This window comes from Oryza brachyantha, chromosome 5 (genome assembly GCF_000231095.2).
Source record: "Oryza brachyantha chromosome 5, ObraRS2, whole genome shotgun sequence".
NCBI lineage: Eukaryota > Viridiplantae > Streptophyta > Magnoliopsida > Poales > Poaceae > Oryza > Oryza brachyantha.
The window spans coordinates 4,751,701-4,772,493 of record NC_023167.2 but is presented as its reverse complement, the minus strand read 5'-3'; the positions used below and the strand labels follow the sequence as shown (position 1 = coordinate 4,772,493).

Genomic DNA, 20,793 nt, shown 5'->3' with positions numbered 1-20,793 from the left:
ATCTATGTTGCCAGATCGGGTTGGGGATTTATAGAGGTTTATCGCTGTAGTTCTAGCCAGCATTATCGTAAGTGATCCGTTGATTGGTCCATTAAATTCACTGATCTTCATGTTTCTACGGTTATATCGTGCTGGACTGCATACTGTCTTGGTTAGGTCTAATCTCTATGTGTTTGGTACGATCTGTCCGTAGAAGTTTGTCCGATCGGCTGAGTTTAATAGATTAGTTGGTGGATTATGCTGGTTGTTATCTTGCTATTCACATATTATAATATTAATCTGATGACATGCGCAACTAGTCTTAGGTCAGTACTGTCTTGATTAAGTTCGATCTTCTAGGTCTGGATAAGGCGCGTGTGCTGTTGGTTGTTATTGTTTTATGCCAGTGATTAATATAGTATTCTAGTTTGCAAGTAATTCCATACTTAGTCCTATATCGGCTGATCTTCTCACGTGCGATAAATAGTGAGTCGGCCTGATCGGCTGATTAATCTTAAGACTGTCTCGATTAGGTCCGATCTTTTGAGATTAATTGGCTGGTTGGCTTATTTAGTATTTATCTTGCCTCTAATTCAGCCGATTGGGCATATTTGCAACTGCTATCATGAAATTCATGTAAAGCCGATCGTCTAGTTTATCGGCTAGGATCCTGGGACGGTGTCGGCTGTCCAGCCGATAGCGGTTTCGGGGTTAACTGTTTTCCATGTTATATCTTGTCAATTACAGGATCAAACTAACTGACATGCCCAATATTTCTAGGAATTAGGTCATGCACTAGAATGGTCTAAGATTGATTCCCAGGCCTACATATGTGACTGTTAATTATTATTTTCAGCATCAACAGAACTTGAATCACTAAGTCTGGGAGCAAACTCAGGTTGATGTCGCATATTAGTTATTTTGGAGTTTGTTAGACTTGATATTGAATATGTGTACCAAGTCGGCAATAGTTTAGGACTTAAAGTTGTAATAGGTGTTAGGGAAACTCCTTTAAGCATCCACCCCTTGCATGTACTTTAAATAATTATTAAAAAAATATGAAATTTTTTTGACAAAATAGAATAATATGAGTTATATTACTCCACAAACATGCAAGTTTAAATTCAACTCCTACATGTTAGCAAAAACAAAAAAAACAAAAAAAACTGAAACTAGCATACACACATTCACAATTATTTTTGTTACCACATGTAGAAATCGAATATAAACTTGCATGTTGTAAAGTAATATAACTCATATTAATCTATCTCATTAAGTTTATTCGTATTTTTTATAACTATTTAGATAATATATAAGCAATGTGTGGACATCTACCCATGTGCTAAAAAACTCCATCCATATGTGTTATGGTAGTAGTAAGAATATCTATATCCTAAAGCTTTTTCTTAAATAGAGAGACAAATACCACAACTAAAACAACGTTACTATACTTGAGGGTGCGAGTGGCCGGTGACGACCAAAAGATTTTGGTCGATGGTTGCCGACACGCTAACGCTATGCAAATACATTTAGGGAGGAACATCTGTAACGAGTGCCACGGAAATTAGGCGGCGCCTCAGTTTTTAGTTTTTTTGTCGTTGTTTCTGCATTTGATTTTTGATAGGGATTTCAGGCTGATTTTATAATACATACAATATATTGTTTCTATTTACCAAAAAACCAGAAATAAGGGACCCTAAACAAGGGGTTGTATTAGTGTCATGCTATCAACAACATAATATTGTCCAGAATTTAATTTTGGAGGATTTTAAGCGTGTAGGGTCACTGAGAATATTTTTTGATATTTGAAACTTTCTATTCTATTTTAAAACTAAACACTTTAAAATTTTGGTTTTAGAACTAAATAATATTTTGCCACGCCAGTATAACGATATCACACTAGACACTTTTTTTGGTAGTGTTGTTTGGCTATATATACCTGGTAAAAACTGACTTGGTAAAGTTCTGCCATGTCAACCAGATTAATATGGTAGAATAAAACATTGCCATGTCCATGCTCATGGTGTTGTTTGGTCATGCTTGGCGTGACTAGAAGATTCAATCTTAAAGATAATTTTTGAGAAAGTTTTGAATAATGGAAACAAAAATCCATCCCTGCCAACTTGAGTTGCACACCTTTCTCTTCATTCATAAAACAAAATTTTGTATTGGAGTATGTTTGTTAACCGACTTGCAAACCCCATCTCTGACACACGCGATGACAAAATTGATATATGTATCTATTGCCTTGTTACACATGCTCTGAAGTTTACAATCGATTGAATTTTATATTGCATGTTTGTAAAAGGAGATATGTTATTATGATCTATGGCAGTGATTTTTTTTAAAAATTATTCGTGACTATCTTAGATGGAGATCTCTCTTAGATGACATAAAAATGACTATGCATTCACACTTAAGTTGTAAATAGATTTTTTTTCCCCTTCAGAAATAGATGGAGATCTCTCTTAGATGACATAAAAATGACTATGCATTCACACTTAAGTTGTAAATAGATTTTTTTCCCCTTCAGAAAACAAACGTCAACTGCACTTTCTTAATCACAGCAACGGCGCCGGCCCTACTCACCAACTGATCGATTGATTCGGTTTTTGGAGCCCTTTCTGGCATGCCGGACGCTCTATTATTTTTTATTTTTTTCATGCTTATATGCTAAAATTTAAATTTTTAATTTTAAATTTATAGTTGATTATAGAGTTTTTTATCGAAGCTTATTTTTTAGCATTATTGACTTTTAGATCATTATATATATATATATATATATATATAAAAGTTTTGTTTATAAATTATTTTTCGTTTACAAATATGTCGTTTGACTTTTTTCTCAGAAAACCCGAACAATCCATCCAATTTGGCGTCCCTTGTACGCAATTCCATTCGGATGGTCTGCAGCATCAATGATGGTATTGGAGGACATAATGGACAATAGGTGCAAATGGCCATGGGTTCATCGTCTTGCGTGTAAACCATGTGGGATTTATATAGTGTATTTATTTAGCAAAATGATTTAGAAATTCTGAAGTTCAACACACTAATACTCCCTCCATCCCTAAATATTTGACGCCATTGACTTTTTTATATATGTTTAACCATTCGTCTTATTCAAAACATTTTGCAAAATATGTAAAGTTATATATATGCATAAAATTATACTTAACAATAAATAAAATGATATAAAAATAATTAATAATTATATAAATTTTTTGAATAAGACGAATGGTCAAACGTGTATAAAAAAGTCAATAGCGTCAAACATTTAGGGACAGAGGTAGTAGTGCTTTACTCTCGTGGAACATTTTTCATTTCCTTTTCTTTTTGCTTTAAATAAAAGCTAATAGATAAGTTCTATGATATAGAAACAAAAATACACTTACTACCATTTTTTAATTGTTGATTTATCAATCACAATCAAAATTTAAATTTTTGAACCTATTTTATAGTCTATTTTAGGGTTCTTTTACCATAATACATTTTACAAGATTGACTTTTAAGCTGTTAATAACATAAATATAAAAGGTTTAACTGAAGTATAAACTATTTTCTTCACTTCGTTAGTTCTTTCACGGCTTTTTATCTGCATGCTTTTCAACAATGAGCAATCAAAAACCACATCCACTTTTCAACCTTGGGCAAGAGAGTGGTTTTTAACATTGTTCTTTCGTGATTATGTTTTCGTTAGTCGATTTCCAACAACAATGGGGTTATCTCTTCGTTCTTTCAGAAAAAGCAAACGACGTATTTATAAATAAAAAATAATATATAAAGATAAAAAATAAACTATAATGAAAAACTCAAAGTCAACTCTAAATTTAAATTTGGGATTATAAGCATACTCCCTCCATCCCAAAATAATTTTATTTTTCACTCATCACACATCCACCCATATAAAAGCTAAAAGGCTAGAATATCCGCCATTTTATCAAATCTCAATACAACTATCGTCTGCTTTATCTATTTCTAATGTATTTATTCCGTGGTTTCATAAACTCCAATACAATAAATATTTAAAAAATAAACTTACTTTAAGATAAACTAGAATGACTAGAAAACAACCTTATTTTGGAACGGAGAAAGCAAGGGGCGTTCAAGCAGGATGCATCTGATTGGCCGGTGGGACAGCAGCAGAGAGAAGTGAGCAAACCGCTTCTTGGTCCTACGCGCGTAGACGTACGTGCAGTGTTTCGGCAACCGGCCAACACGGGCGCCTCCCGTGGATCGCGGGGGGAAACGGCGATCGGTGATGATGATTTCCGGTCCAAGCTATGGAAGATGGCGTCTCGTTTCAACCTCGTTGTGGTGTGGTGCCGGTCTGTCTCCGTCCTGCTCCGCATTGGCCAACCTGCATCCACGGACAGGCCTCATTTTTCTTTTTTTTTCTTTTTTTTTTGTCTAGCTGAGGCCTTGAGGCCTTGTTTAGTTCCTAAAATTTTTCTCCAAAAACATCATATCGAATTTTTTGACACCTAAACAAAGCATTAAACATAGATGAACCAAAAAACTAATTACACAGTTATGAAAGAAATCTTGAGACGAATCTTTTGAGCCTAATTAACCCATGATTAGCCATAAGTGCTACAGTAACCAACATATGCTAATGATAGATTAATTAGGCTCAAAAGATTCGTCTCACGGTTTTTAGGCTAGCCGTGAAATTCGTTTTTTCACTTGTGTCCGAAAACCCTTTCCGACATCCGATCAAACATTTGACGTGACACTTCTCCTAAAAATTTTCTCAATCTAAACACTACCTGAATGCACGAAGCGTGATGATAGCTTTTGCTACCTGTACCGTGATTCTGCTACCAGCCAGAATGCTGCCTCATGTTACCGCACCGTACGTACTTTTGCTTCTCTCGGGGGCTGTGGGCAACTCATTTTGTCGTAGGGAAAAAAATGAATTTCTAGTTTTGAATCTAGACATTATATATCTCTAAATTTAGACATTGTAAGTTTTTTTTTAATTTTTTGGAACAGGGTGAGTAATACTTTTTATCTATGTGCGTGGACAATTTGTCCTGAGTTTTCTTGCTTTCTTTTTCAGCTCACGCTATAATCTTTTTCCCCAGAACCAGGGGCGTATCCGAGGGTGGTCCGGAACCACCCAAAAATTCTAAATAATATATAATATGTGTGTAAAAAAGACAAATAAATCCTATAATGAGAAAAGAAAAATAAATCTAAGAAAAAACCTTAATAATATGTAACGGTGATTTTTTGATGATTTTATAAATGTGTTGTGCTTTTAGCATGATATATTTACGTTATTTAAAAAAATATAAGTTGGACTACCCACTAGATAGCCATTGCCTAGAACAGCTCAGTGTGATCTTACAAAAGTAGGTTACACTAATTGTACATACCAAACCTATAATGACAATTAGCCCACTCAGACAAACCTATTTATACCTCCTTCGGAACAAAAGAACCAATTTTATAATGTGCAGACAGACGGGAACTAATTCAATCTTCATAGGGATTGAATTATCTATGTTGGGCCCTTAGCACCTTTAGGAGACATATTATTTTCTTTGCAAATATAATCGTAATATAATAAAACATTTGTACATATAGCAGACCAACAGTGCCAACAATGTTTGCGTCTAGACATGGCCAATCCCAAGTCGAGAGATCTGGAACACTGATCACATGCAGCAACAGTCTGCAAGCCTCCAAGCAAATCAATGTCCTTGCACGAGCCTCGTTTTGTTGGGACGAACAGACAGTTAATTATTCACACAAAAACGCACCAACATGTTTGGTAACAACTTATGGCTAGTTTAGTTGGGAAGATTTTTGGGTAGAGGGTCACGTCGGATGTCGAAAAGACTATTTAGGTGATTAATTAAAAAAATAATTACATAGGGTGGTAGGAAACCACAAAACGAACCTTTTGAGCCTAATTACTGTAGCAGTTATGGATAATTATGAACCAATTAGGGTCTAAATGTTTGTCTCATAGATTCCTTTTAAACTATGCAATTCGTTATTTTTTAATTGTATTTAGTGCTCTAAATATATGTTTAAAGATTTAACGTGACGGGTAAACGCAAAAATTTATGGGAACTAAATAGGGCCACTGCACCAAAATTTGGCCTTGCAGGGCCAGGCCAACCAGAGATCGATCGAGCAGGGCCATTTACCGATTTGCAGCGCATGTTCTTCTGCGTGTCCTTCATTTTGTAGTGTTCTTCTCCTGCAATGTGTGGCTTGGCCATCTTGTGTAGATGGAGACAAAGCTAGAATGGCGCACTTGGATTGGAGGTTGCTAATGGAGTGTTCTGCTGGACTATTGGGGACCCCAGGTACAGGAGATGATGCCTTGGATACCTGCATGTATATCACATTCTGGAAACATAGCATCTGCTGTTCAGTTAAAATCTACTTGACATGTACAGCTTGGGTAAACATTTAGACAGTATAAAATCTTAGATGTGTGTAGGGTGAGGTTTGCAACAGAAGAGTTTTGGGTGTTTGAGGATGTCAAGATTACTTACAATCCGTGGCATGCTAAGTAGTGTTACTAAGAACGTGTTCATTAGAGAGGAGGTAAGTTAACTTGTCCTGGCACGGAAAACGTAGTAATAGATTAGTATATAATTAATTTATTATTAATTATTAAAAAATATAAAATAGATTAATATGAATTTTAAAAAAAAACTTTTATATAGAAATGTTTTAAAAAATACATCGTTTAGCAGTTTGGGAAGCGTGCGCGTGAAAAACGAGGGGATAAATTAATTAAGAGGGGCAACGAACGCAGCCTAAGTCACAAGAAAAGAAAAATACTTATAGCTGTTATCACTGTATAGTGTTGCTTATTGTGGAGATCATCAGAAGTTCACCTTCAGCTTGGCAATATCATACAGAGGTTAATTCAGCTTGCCTGTCAAACGGCAATAAAAACACCAAGTTTGCAAAATTATACGAAGGGATTTCGGCACCAGATGGGCCCTGAAAGAACAGACAACAGCTCACAGCATATAAAAACTGCATGGGTCTTTGTGGTGGTATAATGATGGAAGTAAGCCCAGTACAACCGATAGCATTTAGGCCGCGACCAGGCCTGTAGCCTAATGGTTACAAAGGTCTTAATAGCATTTAAGGTTCTGGGTTTGACTTCTCGTTGAAGTGAATTTTTCAAGATTCTAACGGCTTTGTGCTTTTAGTGAAAGACAACGTGTCAGTTCTCAGCGAGGTGCTCATAGTGATAAGGTTTGCGTGCGTACGTTCTTAGGGGGAGTGTGCGTGCGTTGTGAACGTCTGCGTTGTACCGTGTTCAAAAAAAGATAGCATTTAGGCCAGAGTGTTAATCAAGAACCAAAATTAGTACTGAATGAGTATTTTTTTTTTTTACAGATAAGAGATAATATCGGTGCATCACAATAGGAAAAGCCATCAGGCATGGATGGTGGTGTGTGACATGAAACAGCCAAGCCCACGAGCGACGATACCAATTCCTTTTGAGTTTTCATTGTGTCAAGGTAGGGTGAGCGCAGCGGCAGCTTCTTGCCTGTTTAGCAGATAGGCCGTTCCTCTAGATTTTGTTTCTTGGGTTGGATTGGACTGTGAGAAGTGGCTCTATAAAAGAGGATGGCATGAAATTTGTCAGATTGTTCATGCTTGTACATGTGGTGCTTACCGATGGCGAGTAGGCTGGCGTCGGCAAGAATTGGAGGCAGGGTGGTTTGGAATCCCGTTTTGATGGGCTGGATTTTGTAGCTTGGACCATTTGGTGTCTTCGACTACGTCGAGAGTCATCCGGTTTCAGGCTGGCAAATTCAGCCCAAATAAATGGATAAACCAGATGAAGAAGACCCATCCAAACGAAGCCCAAGTTGGGACGGAATTCAGGCCTACTCCAGAGATGGGCTCGTTTGGGTGGGTCGAGTGCACGGTGATGAGGATGGGCCAAGATCTGCAGGGAGACAGGGACACACCAGGTGAAACTAAATGCAACGCTCTGTTAATAATTTGAGCATCATTATTCACCTGGATCAATCAGCTTTGACCCCAACTAAAATACTACCTCCGTTTCATATTGTAAGATTTTCTAGCCTTATCTAAATTCATCAATTGATGAATGTATATAATTTACATATATATCTAGATTTATTATCATCTATATGAATCTAGTTAACACTAGAAAGTCTTATATTGTGAAACGAACGTAGTATTGCATTAACCAGGCAGGCCTAACCAACCTTAACCAAATGGGGAAGTCAGGATCAACAATGAATATTATCCATTGACATTTGTTTCAGTGCTTTTTTATCTCCTTGATGTAATTGAATTCCAGGAATTCACAGTATGCTTAACCGAAATTTCAACCGAGAGTCCTAAACATGAGAGACTACAGAATTAATCTGACGACGTAATTTCGCCTGAATAAAAGGTCCTAAGACTACAATAATCAGGGTCCCCCCGTGTTCAGAGTAGGTCGAGTTGCTGCAAATGGGTGCTCTTGCTTCAGGTTTTCTTAGAAACGCCTTTAGATGCTACAATGGTTGGATAAGTCAGATAAAATGAAAGTAGTGCATCGTGTCAATTTTGTCTTATAGGTTAGGTTCTGCCCGCTTTTGATCCTAGAATATTTAACAAATTAGGCAAGTCTTGCACGTTGGTGAAAACTTCTTCTGCTTCTGTAATAAGTAACTGCCTTTGGTTTTTCAAACTCATTTTTCGTTTGATCCACTTTCGTAAGAGTGGCGAAAAGCTTGGTGACAAATGGAGGCAGGGTCAGGGTGGTTTGGAGTCCCGATTTGATGGGCTGGATTTTGGAATTGGACCATTTGGTGGCTTCAACAACGTCGAGAGTCATCAGGTTTTGGGCTGGAAAATTCAGCCCAAACAAGTGGATAAACCAGATTAAGACCCATCCAAACGAAGCCCAAGTTTGGACGGAATTCTGGGCTCGTTTGGGTCATTGGGTGGGTCTCATGCACGAGGATGGGCCAAGATCTGCAGGGAGTCAGGGACACACCACTACACCAGGTGAAACATAGTAAATGGAACACTCTGTTTGAGCATCATTATTCACTTGGATCAATCAGCTTTGACCCCAACTAAATAATACATTAATCAGGCAGGCCTAAACCATCCTTCCCCAATCACAGCCAAGCCCTAAAACCCCATGAACAAATAGCACGTATGAACGACACACCAACCTAAATTATCAACCAAACACACACACACACACTACTTGTTGGTCATCTCATATTCTCATCTCTGCATGGATGGATCAGTGGAGGATGGGAGGGTTGCAGTAGGGGCCGTTGAGCCAGCCGTCGGCGATGGAGCGGTAGGCCGCCTCGGTGAGGTGGATGCCGTCCCAGATGAGGTAGTTGGCCGGGTCGGAGCAGGCGCTGGACCCTGCCATGCCGCACCGAGCCTTGTTGTTGTAGTTGTACTTCCCCTGCCCTCCCGCCCCGCAGCACACCGTCAGCCCGTACTTCAGCCCTGCCATCCAAATATATGATTATTAATTATTTTATTATGTTTTGATTTATTACTGAAAGAATTTTTAAGTATGACTCATAAATTTACGTATTTGTAAAAAAAATTTAAATAAGATGAACGGTTAAGCGTATATCGGAAAGATAATGGCACCGAGTATATAAAAAACTAGAGCGTACAATTTCCATGTTCAATTCTTCAAATTGTATAGAATTTCAATAGCATCTATTGATAAATCCAGACGGCTACCCAATTTATAAAAAAATTCGGAATGGTGCATGGAGAAAACCGGCCGGAGAAGGTTTAATAAGATCATGCGAGATAGATATGAACATGTTCCTTTGTTTTGTGTTGTGACCATGGGCCTTTTGGCAAAGGGTATCTTTGTTTTCAATTGGACGATGTGATGTCGCATGCAAAGACGACCTAGCTGTGACGATGTATGCATGCTTTATCACTAGCATATATACTATATTGTGACAGTTGTATTTCGTAATAATTGATGGCATGATAGATGCCATTCTAATTGCATTACAAGGTATCAATTCCTAAATTATGTGCTAGCATATGGACAGAGGTCATGCATGGTCCACACTCCACAGGGCAAAGATTGGCCACATTTGGAGAACTAAGTATACAATCCAAACAAGTCTTTGGACTGTTTGAAAGATGTAAATTTGCTGTTATATATGCACTCTACTTATCTCTACCAACCTTTGGATATCCCTTACCTTAGCTCTGACGTGTGGGCCACACACCCCTAGATACCTACACTAAAACATGCCGTGACCACTGGAAACTTCAACTCTGTCACGGCAACCGGATTCTAGGACACTTTCCACTGATTTAGCACATAAAAAGGTGATGTGTGCTGCCGGACAACGATGGTGCCTTGCATCTCTGGGCAGTCATATGCAGGGTGAAGTTTAACAACAATTGTAGTATTCCTCCCCAGAGAAGCACATGTGATGTAGTGGTAAAATTATGGGTGCAAAACTATATTGATCAAAGTTAAGAAAAAAAAATATATTTACGATAGTTAAATCCTAGTGCACATATAGATAAGCTTTAACAGAGAAAACATTGCCAATATGATATTTCTGCATAATTTAGCTATGAAATACTTCCTCCGTTTCATAATGTAAGATGTTTGACTTTTTTGGCTATAACGTTTGACCCATCTTATTCAAAAATTTAGTACAAATATAAAAAATGACAAGTCGTGTTTTAAGTTCTTTTGATAATAAAGTAAGTCATAAGAAAAATAAATGATATTTTCATAATTGTTTTGAATAAGACGAATAATCAAACATTAAAAAAAATTGAACATCTTACATTATGAAACGGAGGGAGTACTATACATCATGAATTAACTTACCGAAGTTTTGAGGGGACCGGACCATGGCAGTGACCTGCGAGTAGAAATCGGCGTACATGATCCTGGCATGTGGGTACGTCTTCTGCAGGTTGGAGAGGCTTCTCTTGAGCAGCGTGTTGTGGTAGGAGGAGAGGCTGTTGTAGCTCCTGAGGCAGCCGTTGCGGTCGTAGTCGGCGCCGTTGGACGTGCCGTACAGCGTCAGGTAAATCGGGAAGCACCCGATCGGGAGCACCCCCGGCACGACCACGTCCACCGCCCCCATCCTAACCAAAGTCTGCTCAAAAAAAAAAAAAAAATTGCATCAGTAACGGTTCCACTTGGTTGTCGGTACAGAGAAACGCCCAGTATTCTTCCGGCTAACTCGTATATGAGGTGGTGGGCTAGCCGGCTCTGTTTAGTTGATAATAGGTCATTTTTGTGTTCGCGCGAAAACCTAATGCGTGCGTGTGGGTGGCTAGCCAGCTGAATCTCTTGAAAAGTTCAGGTGGAGGTCGTGAATGGCGTTGGATTACCTCGAGGCCACGGATGATCTTGCTGACGACCTGGGGGACGTAGTCCCTGACCTCCGACATGGACCGGCCGGCGAAGAGCGGCGCGTTGTAGTCGTTGCCGCCGAACTCGCCGACGACGAACAGCGACTTGGACAGGTAGCTCCTGCAGTCTGATTAAATTCATCCGGGCCGTTAATTAGTTACTTACTTGCGTGCTGGTGGTTGGTGGGATTAATTCAATGAGTTGGATAGATTATTACTGTGGTAATTTGATTAAGAACAGATGGTTAATTAGGTAAATTACCTCGGCCGCAGACGTTGGGGAGGAGCTGACGGAACCACTGGATCTGGGTGTCGAGGGGCCCGTTGTTCCAAATCTTGTCGCTGAGGCCGATGGACTTGAAGAAGGCGGCGTCCATGGAGGTGGCGCCGATGATCGCCATGTTCGCGCCCTTCTTGAAGTCCCCGCCGGCCTTCGACGCCGGCGGCAGCGGCAGCCCGAAGTGCTCAGCTGCACATACACACATAAGCAAAATGTCATTTGGTCTCGTCGGCGACTAGCCGGCTGGCGGCCAAGGTGGTGATGCATGCAGTACTCGTCGGTGCGTTGGTTACGTACCGAGGAAGTCGACGACGACGCGGCCGTCGGAGCAGCGGCCGGTGGGGCGGCCGAAGAAGGTCTTGCCGTAGGGCGGCTGGCCGGTGGTGAGCCACGACGGGCACCCGCCGACGCAGAGGTTGCCGGTGTCGGAGATGGAGTCGCCGAAGCTGTAGATCGCGTTGTACCGCTGCGCCGCCACCGCGTGCGCGCACATCGCCGCCGCCACGGCCAGCACCGCCGCCCTCATCGTCGCCGCCATCACCTACTAGGCTGCTACGTACGTCGCGTTGTTGTTGCGGGAGACTCGCGTGGGCGTGGGTGTGCGCGCGATCTCGATCGTGTCACGGCGGCAGCCGGCCGCGGGTTGATGCGATTTTATAGGGTCGCGCGTCGTCTCGTCTCGGCCGCCGTCCGGCTGGTTGGTGGGTCGCTGTCGCGATGATCAGCGCGCGCTCGCTTCCATTTTCTTCCTTCACTGACCGCCGCGACGACGCCCTCCCGATGCACACTCACAGCCTCATTTTTCGCTCCAAAATTTGAATTTTCAATTAATTATTAGATTTTTTATGTTAGTTTATTTTGTAGTATTGGTTTTTAAGATCATTAAGAAAACATATAAAAATTTATTTTTACAATTCAATTTTCATTTGCAAATTTATCGTTTAACTTTTGTTTAAAAAAAATCAAACGATTACCCCTCACGTACTTAATCGTGATTCTTTAATCTTTATCGTAAAGCAAACAGTACTAAACTATGTATGCAGCCCTTTTTTTTCCCCTGATCGAGTTTCCGGTGTTGTTTTTTCTTTTCTGTTCCTTGTGTTTTGGATGTGATGCTGCTTTAATTGCTTTGCTAGTGACGATGCCTAGTTTGTTTGATCGATGGATGATTGTTTTTTTTTTTTAAGATTCGGGGATTGACATCCTGTTCAGGTTTAGTGTCGTTACAACTTTCGCTTGCTTTCTGCCGTTTTTGTGCACGGCATGCGGTGGGTTTTGTTTTCCCTGTATAAGTACGAAAGAAGCTCGGTCTATCAATTATCAGTGCAGATATGCTACAAGGGCCTCTTCCCATACATGAATTTTAGAGGATTTTCAGATAAAATAGTTCAATTTCTCTAATTTTTCTTTAAAATTTTTTTAAAACAAAGAGGCCCTAATTGTTTCGCAATATTTTTTTATCGGGTTTGCTAAAAATATGGCACCATTTTATTTTTTTTACTTAATTTTAGTCACATTTTTCACTATGTGATTGCTGTTTGAACTATGTATAATAAATAACATTGAATCCTAATTCATTTGTATACCAAGTAGATAATAAATTACATTGAATCCTAATTCATTTGTATTGTGTATTAATTACAATGTAAGCGTAGATTAATTAAAAATAATATACTATTTTTTATTGGGAAATGTGGTGCCATAAAATTAGCTACTGCCATTTTTTATTAAAAAAATGTTTATTTCTTGACCATAGGATTACGTCAAGATTCGAGCTACGATGGATGGCGCCGGGGTGCATGTTATGTAGCACTGAGGTCGTGTTCGGCTCCCTCCTTCCTTATCAAGATTTTCTTATTTTTCAACACACTCTTCCCAACCTGTATTTTTTATAAAAAAATTTAATAGAAAAATTATTTTTAAAAAATCATATAAATCTATTTTATAATTAATAATTAATTAATCATATACTAATCTATTATCTATTAGTATATTTTTCAAGTCGGATGACTGACCCTCATTTCTCCCCTGCCGAACACGGACTGACTATGTCAAGATTCATGCCAGTATAAACAGGGAAAAATTACAGTTTTGAGAGATTGGTGTGCAAGTACACATCAAGACTATGCTTATATGGAAAGTGATAGTGCCTGGGATTCGTGTGCAAGTACATCAGGACTCATACATGTACGGACAGGGAAATGATATTTTCCGCTTTTGCACGTGCTTATAAGTCGAAATTTAAATTTTTAACATTTAAGTTAATTTTAAAGTTTTTTTATCATACTTTATATCTAGCCTTACTTGTAAATTCTACAAACACATATATAAATATTTTATTCATAAATTATTTTTGTTTACAATGATGGTGATAGTGTTGAGATTTATGGTACCTCCGTAAGACCATTATCTAGATTTATATATATGCTAATGAAATTAGATATCTATATAAATTATATACATTCATCACTAGATATATTAGACAAATCCAATAATATGAAATGGATGGACAGTATGGATTGGAAAATGGAGGTGCCTGTGGGGTGGGAAAAATGAATCCCATTACCTTTTGTTTCCCACATGCCATACGGAGTATCTTTTATCAAGACCGCGAGTAGTCGGTGCTGCTGTATACCCAAAATAAAATTATGATGTGTAGCTTTTCTAGATGTGTTCTAATTGTTAATTTTAAATTAGCAAATATAAATTATGCAATATAAACATCTAGCAAATCTACTTGATGTCATAGTGTACGGGAGCCCTCAAGGGTTAACAACATGAATAAAAATCAACTAATTTTGATTAGGAAATATTGGATGTTATATAAACACCACCTTCAGTTTTAGTGATTTTTTGATGTTTTTATGTGGCTCGAAACTAACTCCCGGTTGTAGTTTTAAATAACTTTCTGGCAAATTCAAATGTCAAACAGTAATTTAATTAAAATTCACTGAATTTTATCAGAAATCGTGATGGCTCAAAATCTGGTGGTTAATCAGTAATGTAAACCATATAGGGAGAGAGGATGTGATGAAGTTTTCATATAAAAGAAACCAGCTAAGTACTTGTGTAAAATTTTGAAAAACTAGACATTACATATTATTAAGTGCCTCCAAAATGTAAAAACATGGTAGGTCAAATTGGAACTACACATGAACAAGAAACAAATCATATCAAAAAGTGTACTGATCAAAGTGAGCCTTGTAGTATTTTCCAAGGGACATACTCCCTCCGTTTCATAAGCTAAGACTTTTTAGCTTTGTGTGGATTCATGTAGATGCTAATAAATCTAAACATACACACATATAGGGCATCAAAAAACGCGTAATTAGCCGGTGGACACCGTAAGATCACGAATTTGTTGCAGGTCACTACAAAAGTGTGGTAATTAGCTATAGGGCACTCTGACTAATTTTTTATTATTTTCAAAGTCAAAAATTCTAAAAATGATGAGATTGCCCTCGGCGCCAACCCGTTATGTCGACCGGGTCCTGTTATGACGAGATTGCCCTCGGCGCTAATCTGTTATATACATTCATCAATTGATGAATTTAGATAAGGCTGGAAAGTCTTATAATATGAAACAGGGGTAGTATGTCACAATGATCTACATTGCCTAAATTTTCAGTGTTTTTATCCAGTAATTTAAATCATATCAAACAAATGGAGGTATATGCCGAGATGCTGCGCAGAGTTTAAAATAGTTACGTTGAGAAGGACAGTTATCATAATCGAATCTCCATATATATGTGGATGCAGATGTACTATATATATGCGATAGTATTATGAATTGTTTAGAAGCAGTAGCATGCACATGTTGGTTGTCCAAGTCGTTAATAATTTCGGAGATGAAGCAGCAGCAGCCAGAGGCAGAAAGCTACGTAGAATGTGTAAAGAGGTGAAGGTGCCAATGCCAGCCGCCAGAGTTGAGCGCTAGCCTGTCTATGGCTGTGCAGTGCAGGGGTCAAGCCGGAGTAGTTGGCGACTTTGCATGTGTGCTGTTTTCTGGGCCAATGTGTGTGGATATTAATTAATTATTTCGAGGCTGCAGACGACACACATGTACATTCTACGACATATTTTTCGTTTTTATTTATGCTTATAAATTAAAATTTTAAATTTTTAATCTTAAATTTAGAGTTGATTTAGGGTTTATTGTTAAAGTTTATTTTTCAGTTTTGGCTTTTAGATCACTGAAAATTTGTATATAAAAGTTTTATTCATAAATTATTTTTTATTTACAAATATATCGTTACAATCACTCTCTAGTTACCAATGTTGAATTGTAAACTATGATAAAAAAATTATTAAAATTAACTTTAAAAATAAGTTTAAAAATCAAATTTTGTAATATACATGCATATACTGCATGCATATGGCTGTATTAATAATGCAAGTGTAAATTCAAAGTTTTACGCTCAAAATGTTTGCATTCTGGCTAGAAGAAAATTTAGCGAAGTTTGTCAGCTGGCTAGTATCATTATCAGGTCAATCTTCTTTCTAATAATGTATATCCTTATAGTGACATCTATGAAAATTTTCATTTCACGTGATTTGGTCCAAAATGTTAACAGCAATGGCAGTAACTAGTCTACATGTCCTACAAATAGTTTTACAGTCTAATATGCTCTCTCAAGGACTGCAGAAAAAAAAAATTCCCCTCTAACTGGTTAGCAAAAGCAAATACTATCCGTAAAAAACATCTTCGAGTATTATATTTTCAGTGTAAAAGTTTAGTAACTTAGCTTAAGAGATCATAATTTTGCACTAAAATTTTTGGTACCTCAAGGTGCTTCTTAAGGGTGATAAAAAAAAAAGTCCCCAAGATATAGTTATGACTATTTAACGTTGGTAGTGTTAAGTTTAGTTTTTTCAATGCAAAATACTATCTCTGTATTTTGTTTTCAAATATAATTATTTTTAGATAAATACATATATTATAAAACAGAGACAGTAGCGAATGACTAGTGGGAGTTTGTTTTATGTAAGTGAGGCACCCGTGAATATATCGGCAGCATCATGATCACAGAAAAAAAAATAACAAGCATACTAACCCTTCACCTTTTTCAGGGTTCGTTGGTGACTGCCAGCTCCATTCCTGCAAGGATTAATAATTTGACATCACTATTTCCAAATAGATAGCAAAAACGATATGAGGGATAAATATTCTGGCCGGTCTGTATAAATTTTGGATAAGCCTAAAACTATGGCCAGTGCATGTAGATGACACTGTCGAGGCATTAATGTTCTGAAAAAGATGAGAGAAAACGACGCGAGGTGAAATCGATTATAGCTTGCAACCAGAACTTATCAATTTTCATAGAAATGATTGTTTACTTAATATTACTTTCATTAGTACAAAGAATCTATATAGCCATGTCCAAAATCTTATTCACTGTCCCTTTGTTTTTTCTTCTTTTTGGAAGTTCCATACCCAATTTTACTGGAGATGATGCAGGGGAAGTCCAATCAAAAGCTATATACAAGATATTGTTATTTTCATGTGGAACTGCTAGCATAATATCTTATTACTTAACTGTTTTAATTAATTAATTTGTATCTCATCTGACAGCTCAATAATTCTGCACTGGCACTAGAAAACCAAAACATCTGCAGTGGATGGCGCACAACGAAACTAAGTCTTCCATTTCTGCAGAAACAGCTCCGTCGAATCTGTACTGCAGAACCTTCCCTGCTAACTCAATCATCGATCTATCCATCTTTTCATGTAGCCAAGTTGTAAAAGCACACCACCTCATCTTTTCGCTTCTATTTATATTTATATACCAAAATTTAAATTTTTAATCTTAAATTTAAATTTAATTTTAGGGCTTTTTACCGAAATTTATTTTTCAGCATTGACTTTTCAATCACTGAGAATACGTATATAAAATTTATATTCATAAATTATTTTTTATTTATAAATATGCCATTTGATTTTTTTCTACGAGAAAAACCACACAATCACTCCCACACTGGATGAGAAATTCAGAATCGGAGTCGCCTTCACTTGACCAATAATCAATCATGCAGTACACAGCTATTTTTCTTCTTAATTTTCTTCTCTGAAGAAACGACACATGAAACCAATTATGCATCATCATGATATGCATATCCGAAGATGTAGCATATTGTCCATCACACATGGAGTGTTCCATGGCCATGGAGATAAGCAACAAAGGAGAGCAACAGATGCCTCATCTCTCTTTGCATCTTTCCAATGTATAGTCAGCTGCAAGTTCACATCATCTTTCTTTCGTTCGTTCTGTTTGTTTGTTTGTTTTTTTTTTTTTTTTGTGGGGGTGTCACTGAACTGCATGCATGCAGTTGTGTTAGGCATAGTGGTGTGGTTCATCACTGCCCTTAGACTTTGCATGTTCTTGGGATGGACCAAAATTGTTGGTGAATAGTAGCATGATTTGTTATGTTCTTCCACATGGAGATGCACACTAATAATAATAATAATAATAATGATAATAATAACAATAATAATAACAGGGAATAAAGATCAGTAATCATAACGTTGATCAGATGGAAAATTAGTTAAATCGTCGTCTTTATTCTCTGCCATCCAAAACAATTAGCACATTAATTCTATATGATAGAAATATTATATACGTGTGCATATATAAGGCTTTTTGTAACAACCTATGATTGGAGGGAATCCATGGAGATCAAGGTCTAGCGGCTGGCAGATCAAAGAGTAGGATTGAGTGTAGTGGTCAGTATTCCATACAATCTTTTCTAAACTTATTCCTTGTTATTATGTGCTATACAAGAATCAATTAAATTCTCAAATATTATTGTAGGAATTGATCACATTAATGAGAACTCGCCAAGAACTAAAGCCAGTGTGTGCCCCCCTCCTTTGCAGATCTTCACAAAAATTGATCAGGACCCAAAATTAGTTAGGCAGGTGAAAAGATGATCACAACAACAAGATCAAACGGTTTATAGTGATCACAGCTACTACTACACTGGTCACTGGCCATGATTTATACAGTGGTGGAGCCACTGATCATCTAGTCTAGGCATTAGTTGAGTTCTTCATATACTTATGCTTGGGCATACCCCATAAGCATATGGGCCTCTTTCTCTTTACTCTTTTCTAGGTTTGCTTCAGAAGCAGTCTCACTGCTTTGCAAGCCTCCAGCTGCTCTTGGAGGCTTTTTATTAGGTGCAAATGTGTTGTTGAGAAGCTAATTAAGCCTTTTGTCCTTGGTCCCCCTAGCTGTAATCTGGCTTGCATTGCCAGGCTAGAACATGGAAGAACAAATTCTTTTCTTTGTTCTCTCCTAGCTACCTCTCTAGGTAGTATCTTTTTTCTAGACTAGCCAGATCGAATAAACTTGGCTTGTCACCGTGAATGGTATTTTGTAGTCTACTTCGTTTTCAAGTATAACAAAAATGAGGTTGCCAGCGGGTGGGGGCAGTGTTGTCGTCCTTTGAGCCTACTAGTCATGTGTCATGGTTTAGAGTGTTACTTAGCTACCTAGCTCCTCCATTCTAGAATGGAAGTAATTTTGAAATCGGAATCTTATACCAAAATATATGCATTTCTGGTACTATTCACAATAGTATTATTTATCAAATCAATCATTTTTTATTCATAATCTTCCCATTTTATCCCCATCTTCATTTACTCACCCATCTATATATTATCCCTATCGTTTCTCATTTATTAAAGGACGCCATAGTTTTTTTTTCTGAGCCTTAATCTCTTCTAAAAAAAATCTACAAATCGTTGCATTTGGGACAGAGGTAGCAGTATTAGCTAGGCTTTCCCTACTCTCAACTTAAAATGAGGCATCCTCTTCTTTAATATAACACTGAAACATGTGTCATGACCTTTATAAGAAACAAACATGGGTTGAAATATAGGTTAGGTCAGAATTACCCCCCAAGGAATTTTGATGGCCAGGGCTTAAATGTAAATCCAATATTTGAATTTTGACTAGCTAGTAACCGATCAAAATAATTCTGAATTTGAATTTCTTTCATTTACCTACCAGACAGTAATCGTCGGCGTTTTGAGCCATGTCATAGACAAGAGCAATTTTATAATCCTCTAGTAGGTACCAAGATGTACCAAAATTTTAGTGTAAAATTACACTAAATTTTTTTACCTCTTGGTACCTTCTCAAGTACCGTAAAATTACTCCATAGACAAATGTATGCATGGAAATTTGATTGGTTCCATAGAGCCAGGGTTAGCTTTACGATGCATATAAACTTAAAAAACACACCAATTAGTAATCGATCATATCATCTTAACATAATTATCTGAGTTTGATGGAGCTTTCTTGTAAAGAAAAATTAAAAATCAGTAGTGAAAAGTCTTCAAATTATATTGTCCTCCCATGTATATGGTACTGTATTATCTTTTTCTTTTTAAGTATTATTATGGTGAAGCGACATGTCCCAGTTTGGTTTGCACTGTAGGAGCAGAGATGAGCTTAGCTGGTGCTCTAGCTACTTCACAACCTAGCAAACATATGAGCATTTATAATCGTAAGCATTATAGGACAATGAATTGCATGCATGGGGACGACCTTAGCTAGGGTGGCTCTTTCTACCAACTTTGGGACTAGTATTGCTCCCATGGATTCATGCATTCATTCATGGACATAACATAGAGCCTTTACCACATACTGATACCCTTTTTTTCCAGTTCTTTGTGACTTGTGACTATCTGGCAAGCTACTTTGCCGCCCAAAACTTATGAGGCCATGGTAGCATAGCAGAAGCATCTCCACTGGTCCGGTATGTTACCATGCCACAACCGGTCATATTGTACAAAATATGAGCATCATCAACGGTTCATTATCTCATCCTCTATCCTAAAAATAGAGCCAGAAAGGTAAAAATTGAACTCGAGCCGAACATCCATCTCATCCATATTAAGAAAGAGAAACTCTATATTTGGATGTTCTCTCTCTATCTTTCAAAGAAATATGGAGGATGTCATATATGGATGATTTGCTGTAGTACAAAGAGATATAGAAAATAAAACTATTATAGACATGAAGATATGGATGACCAAATTTAGATGATCTGTTGGGAATGCTCTAACAAAGTATACTGTTAGCTTTTTACACGATCTCTAATCTTATTTTTAACTATTGATTTCTTTTAAAATTTATTGTCAA

The 20,793-nt window shown here is 37.6% G+C and overlaps 1 protein-coding gene across 1 annotated transcript; it reads right to left on the bottom strand.

Annotated features, from left to right (window-relative positions):
- Positions 1-8,964: 8,964 nt before the first annotated feature.
- LOC102700801 (GDSL esterase/lipase At5g45910-like) lies at positions 8,965-12,256 on the bottom strand. The gene is made up of 5 exons (XM_006654089.3): positions 11,942-12,256; positions 11,627-11,833; positions 11,344-11,492; positions 10,832-11,105; positions 8,965-9,456 (listed from the first exon to the last, which is right to left on the bottom strand). Exons 1-5 carry the CDS (start codon positions 12,180-12,182, stop codon positions 9,239-9,241), a joined length of 1,089 nt encoding a protein of 362 aa, XP_006654152.1. The 5' UTR covers positions 12,183-12,256; the 3' UTR covers positions 8,965-9,238.
- Positions 12,257-20,793: the final 8,537 nt, after the last annotated feature.